We start from the raw sequence: 6,596 nt of genomic DNA on the forward strand, positions 1-6,596 counted from the left end.
AGCTTTATATATTTGTGAAAAAATCTAGAACGACATTATCGCAAATACAATTGTTTAACACGTCCCGCTGTAAAAGTGTAGTTCTGGAATACACGTTTTTATCTCTCTATTGCGGAAATATGCACAGTTCAATCGTATCGTGGTATTTTCGACGTATTCACTTTGAATGTTCCATTCATCAGATTCGAATCGAATCGATCCCTCGAATCTCTAAAATCACAATTCATTCTTCTCGATACGAGCTTGGAAACGAAAATTCTGATACAACCGATCATCTACGCGTATAAATCACGTATTCGCGCACATATTTCAATCCTACTGTCTTTTCATTTGAAAATTCTTCTTTCCATTCGGTCGTTTCCCTCGTGGGTGATTGGAACTCCTGGAAAAAGAAGAAAGAACGTCGTGTTCAATATCGAATCGAATGCGAAATTAACAACATATTCGTAATAATAATCGTAGAATTATTTACAATATTTTCTATTTTCTTAATTTTTCCAAATATCTTCGATTTCTAGATACAGAACAATAAATCGAAAAAATCAACATATTTAATTCACAAAATTGACTGAATTATATATTCTCGACAACAACATCATGATTAATTAGTTAAATTCGTAAAAATCGAGAACTCGTGAAAAAAAAACTAAAAAAATATCTAAACTTTTGTTGTCTTACACGAATCTCGATCGGCACCGCCATTCCTCCAAATAACGACGACAAACGACGATGAACGAAAGTTGGTGTGTATATAAGAGGCGAGTGCAAGAATGAAAAGGGACACGCGTCGACGCCTCTTAAATATATATTCCACGGCTTCCGATCGAAGCCCCCTTCTTCCGGTTGCGAGCTTTCGAATCTTCGGCGAGTGTAGTTTCAAGCGACGTTCTGTTGCAACTGGCAAAGGTCCACCGTGTACACGTCTCTTCCCGGATGGCATTTGCGCACGTGTCGGCGGGCGTTCGAGATGTGCCTAGCGCAATAACTGCAGTACGGGCAATTGAACCGAGGGTTTTGGCCGCACTCGAATTTTTGATGGTAGGTGAGCCCGCCCTTCCTACTGAACACGCTGGTGCAATTAGGACAGGGGAATTTCCGGTCGAGCACCCTCGAGGAATCGGATGGCGAAACGATGCTTGTGCCGCCGGTGCCGCTCCTCGTTGAGTGCCCTTGTTGCGTGCCGGGTCGTTGATGGAGAACGTTCTGCCACGGCTTCGCGACACCGGTGAACCAGCAATAATTCACCCCTGGAACAGAAACAAGAACACGACGTCCCCGTCAGTGTAGTTCCGGAAACATACCTGCGCAACACAAAAAAAAAAAGAGGAACTAGAGGAGAAAATAATAATTCGGTAGCAGTCGATGTCAAACCTTCTTCGGCCGTCGATCTCACCGCGGTGTTCGACGATTAACACCGGGAGAGGCTTGATATCTTCCGTGAAGAGAAGAAGGATGAAGACAATGAAGAGATCGTTGCTCGTTAATTATGCAACGTTATAGATGATGATCACAGTTTTTCTTTTTTTTTTTTAATAATTTATTGTTGTTATTATTATTTTCCGTTTCTTCGAGCAGACAAGACATATCGTGTCAGAGTGTGATGTGAAAATATATAGATATATATGTATATATATATATAATAGATATATATCTATTAGGAGAGCAACGAAAAAAAGGCTTAGATATGATTTTGGTATGGTATGATAGTAGGTGAAAATAATTACATCGAAAATATTACATATTTATATCCGAGTGTGCGTGTGTTGCATCTCCGTATATGTGCAATTTTGAGTGCGTTTGTTTTTTTTTTTTACGTGCAATTTTTTTTTACGTTTGATTTACAATATCAACTCTATCACGATAACAGAGAGAGACACGATGATAAAAATACATGTTGAAAAGAAACGAGGTCAAACGAGTATCGGTTTTTTAAAAGGTTTGCCCGAGATTTCTGTCCTCCTCGTCTTCCATTGTCGCCTCAAACGTTTTATCGCGCGACACGTTGACCACGCTCACGTTGTAACCATAATGCTTTCGTCGCACGTGCGCGCGTATATTCGACGATTTCTTCGACGCGTAATCGCAATACGGGCAGCCGAATCTCGGTAGCTGGCCGCACTCGAATTTCAAGTGCGAGTACAAATTGTTCTTCCGGTTGAATATGCTCGTACACCTTGGACAAGGGAACCTGCCTTTGTTCCGGTCTTGAAAGTCCGTACCTCTTGGCACCGCGCTCCCCGGTATCTTGAAGCCGCCCAGATGTTCCAGATCTGTAAGAAAATGTTCGGAACTCGTCAGTGTCCGCGCTCGAGCAACGAACACGTTCCATTCAATGGATGTTCCATTCGATATTGATTGATGGAATATCGAGGAAAAGGATGTTATTGATAAATAAAGCGCAAACGTTAACAATCGTTTTCGATATAAACGATACCCGCAACGTTCTCGAATCCCTCCCTCTCTTTCTCTTTTTTAAGCGTACGCGATTTGTTCTTGAACAAAAGAAAACTTTATTTCGACCATTTATAAAAAAGAATAGTAATTGGTCTGTTTTGTACAAGAAAATCACACATTATCTCTCTCATTCTCTCATTCTCTCATTCTCTTTCTCTCTCTCTCTCTCTTTTACTTTCATTCTTTTGTTCTCTTTTATTCTTCTAGTGTTAATGTTTGTGCAGATTATCGCGTGGAACTTCGGTTGAATTCGGTATCCGTCGGATTAGATCGGGATTCTAAAAGTTCGTAATTTAGTTGGTAGATGTCAGGTAATTCGGAAATGATCGGGTCTAATCGGGATATCTCGAGTGGATACGTTTGGAAATTTTCTATGGTTACAATTTATAATGACAAATCCGATTGAACAATTAAGAAATATTTTGTTAACGAGCATGCAGAAGATTTGAATTTCGAATCCGAAATATAAACGGCATCTAAATCGATAGATACCGATATCTAAAACATTTCAAAATAAAATTCATAAACAATTAATCGCATCGGATTTGAGATCGATCACGTAAACGTTACAACCGAAATGAATGGAGCGGACGTGGGTGCGAACATTGGACGTTTTCTTCGAACGATATTCGCAATAAGGACACTTGAACCTCGGCAATTGGCCGCACTCGTACTTAAGATGCTTCTGCAAGTTGTTCTTCCGATTGAAAACGCTGCTACACTTTGGACACGGAAACTTGACGTTGCGAACTTGTTGCAAAGCAAACTGCGACGAGGTGGCGTTTCGTTCGCCCAGTAGCACAGGATTGTACAGGAATAACTCGTCTGCGAACAAAAGGAAACATTACAAGAAGTAGGCCAGTCTGCTATCTTGGCTGTGATCCACATACGAATTTTTCTCGATCGGTCGAAGAACAAAGAAAAAAAATATATATAAATCTTGAAACGTTAAACGAGAGATTTTACATGTTCGTCGAAGCATCTCGAATGTGTATCTTGTGGTTTATTTGTTTTTTTTTTTTTCATTCGAGATCGATGATTATCTTCGTCGATGATTGCAGTATATACGAAATTTGATACTCAATTTTTTATCCTATTTCTTTCGCTCTTATTCATCGATTCGATTGATGAAAGCAATGAAGTTAATGCGATCAATGGACTTCTCTCGATCGATCTGCACAATACAAATCGAAGAATCATATTGAAATTATGTCTGAAACGATGATTTGTTTTCTCGCGAGTAAAATAAAAAAAAAAAGGAGTTTGCGAAATCGAGGACGAGCAACAAGATTATTCAAATTGATCAAACAGTCTGTTTATTGACGAAACGCACGTTAACGGAGGATACATTGTGAGCATAGAACGCGAACGTTGGAATTATTGCACTGACCATGAAACTAAGTATCTCTTCGCGATCGGATCAACGCATCCCTTTCTCTCTCTCTCTCTCTCTCGCTCTCATACATCTCTCTCTATATACAGGGTAATTTCCTCATAAATGATATTCCAAAGGCAGTAAAAATCACAACGATAATTTTATTTTTGATACGTGTATATAACGTATATATCGATAAACGAAGATTGATGGTTACAAGTCTCGTATACAAAATCGCGTTCAAATATTTAAATTATCGTCATGGATTATTCTATCGCTTTTGAATCTGAGTTAACAAGAAAATCACCCCGCACTGGAACCGATTCCAAACTATTTCTCTCCTTTTTGCTGATCCACTGATAAAGAGTTCGAAGATGAGAAGTATCTGAAATAACCCTTTGCACTCCAGACCTTTTTCGTCGAACCAACAACTCCAGATGATATCCGTTCGGTGAATTTCTTAGCTAACTTAAAATGATTTCACATATAAGTTAATGTATAAAACTTTTATATTCTAACATTTTATGTTATCTTTACATATAAAGAAAGAAAATTTGTTGAATATTAAAATCTATATCGTTGTTTTGCACGATATTTTAATAATAATTAGCAAAATGCATCCTTGGTTTATCAGGGCAAGTATCGCGATAAAATGTCGTTTGATGTCTTTTACTTTTCTTATTTTATTGAGAGCAAATCTTACAATCCCAATAACATTCATTGTCTATTATTCGTATTTTTCATTCATTCTATATTCTTCTTATACTACATCTCTATTTTCATCGCTATTTTCCTTCTCTCTCGTCAATTTTTCAACGAATAGAAATAATTTCGTTATTCAATAACGAAAAATCAAGCTTATCCTCGCTCGAATTAATTTCATTATCGTATTCCAAGTTTACAAAAGTAAAAAACTTTGAAAATAATATTTCTATTCCCATGATTGTCAAACTAGGATTTGAACACCCAAAATAAATAGTTCGATCCGCGATCTAATTTGAGATAAAAAAAATCTAAGCATTCGATAATATATTATTCTACGCTTTATAAGATTATAAAGAGTTTAGGAATCTATTCGTGAAGCGATATTTTTAAAAAATCGAGTATAAATAAATATTATCGCCGTTCGAATTGCCGCATCGATCCAAGTAATGGCGGAGACTCACTTCTGGAGTTATCGAACTGAGTAGTCATCATTGGAGCGCAAAGGGTTAAACGAGTAAAGTAAAATCTCGATCGGATGTCGGGAAAAAATTGTTGTCGCACGATAACAATGTGCGAGTGAATAAAAATTGACGGTATGGCATGGAGGAGAAAAGACAAAGAGAAAAAAGAAGAAAAGAAAAATTTGGTTCAATTTCGAAGAAAGAAAGAAAGAAAGAAAAAAAAAAGGAAGAAGTTCGTGAATAAAACGAGACGACGAATGCGTGGTTCAAACGGTCAGATTTGGTAGTAGATAAATATCCTGAACGTAGACCGCGTTCCCCTCGTGTTTTCGGCGTATATGCTTCTGTATGTTGGACGTCTTCTTCGAGATCAGATCACAGTAAGGGCATTTGAAGCGAGGCGGTTGGCCGCACTCGTATCTCAAGTGCGTGAGGAGGCTTCGTTTCTGGCCGAATACGCTCGTGCAATTGGCGCAAGGATACCTCGTACTGTTCGGTATGAAACTTCTGTAAAGCCTGCCACGGTGTCCCGCGCTCAATAACATTCTTGACGTGGCAAATTGTTTGAAACCTGGAAAAATTCAGTGCGACGATCAGTAAAATTTTGACAATGTTTTCAATTACCGAGATTTGTGTTGTAGGCGTTTTTGTCGCTTGTTTGTTTTTTTTTTTTTTTTTTTTTAAATCAAAAAAGAGAGAAGAGATACTTTTTCTCCCGATAAATCATCTTTTCACGTTCACGTTTCAAGTTCTATTCAGCAGACGGCAGAGAAGAAACAAGAGACATTGCTGGTTTTTACTCGTAAAACAACAACCATGCTAACGAAAACAAAACGAATAGAAAAATAAAGAAAAAAATCCCAAGAGAGAAAAAAAAAAAAATAACGTGAGTCGTTGGGATAAGAGAGATTCAAAATGCACTTTATTCAGAGTAGATCGATGACAAATGTTAATTAATTGAACAAGATGGATCGATATCTAATAATTCGCCCTTTCGAACAATCGTGAAAAATCATTTGGAAAACCACTTTTGGCTCATCGGCATTTGGATTTTGAAACCGCAATAGGATTAAAATATCGTGAATATTTTTTTTTTTTTTTTTCTTTTTTAAATTCACTTCTTGCAAATATCAAGAGAATATTTTCCCGCCTATCGTTCGAACGAAATTACACTCGTTGCTGGAAAACGTTAAATGACGATAATCTTAGAAAACTAGAAAGGTAACAATGTGTGAAGTTTCTAAATAAACTTTAAGGGGGGATATGTACGTATCGAGAGATCTCCTCCTTTCTTCCCTTTTTCTTTTTCTTTATTCTCTATAATTTTCTTCTCCACCAGTCGGTCTCTCCTTTATATAANCTGGACAATTGTTTATACAAGTCGATAATCTGCAACTTCTCGTCCTTGTGCATGCGTCGCACGTGGACGTACATGTTCGAGGAGAATTTCGCCTTCTTGGTGCAATACGGGCACTGGTAACGGGGCTCTTTACCGCACTGGAAATGGCAATGGGTTTTCATGTCGGAGAGTCTGGTGTAACCACTGTTACACCGTGGACAATAAAACTTTTTCCTCGGCACGGAATTTTGAACGGAGACAC

At 37.9% G+C, this 6,596-nt stretch overlaps 1 protein-coding gene across 1 annotated transcript; it reads right to left on the bottom strand.

Moving 5' to 3' along the window:
* Positions 1 to 5,185: 5,185 nt before the first annotated feature.
* On the bottom strand, positions 5,186 to 6,596 carry LOC102677343 (zinc finger X-chromosomal protein-like). Its single transcript, XM_006617720.2, has 2 exons — positions 6,356 to 6,596; positions 5,186 to 5,567 (listed from the first exon to the last, which is right to left on the bottom strand). The coding sequence occupies exon 2, from the start codon at positions 5,538 to 5,540 to the stop codon at positions 5,262 to 5,264; it is 279 nt and encodes a 92-aa protein (XP_006617783.1). The 5' UTR covers positions 5,541 to 5,567; positions 6,356 to 6,596; the 3' UTR covers positions 5,186 to 5,261.

The sequence above is a fragment of the Apis dorsata genome, unplaced genomic scaffold (assembly GCF_000469605.1).
Source record: "Apis dorsata unplaced genomic scaffold, Apis dorsata 1.3 scaffold_326, whole genome shotgun sequence".
NCBI classification, from domain to species: domain Eukaryota; kingdom Metazoa; phylum Arthropoda; class Insecta; order Hymenoptera; family Apidae; genus Apis; species Apis dorsata.

Excerpts from the sequence above, each read along its gene's own strand:
- LOC102677343 (XM_006617720.2), bottom strand. The coding sequence starts at position 5,540 with ATGTTATTGAGCGCGGGACACCGTGGCAGGCTTTACAGAAGTTTCATA.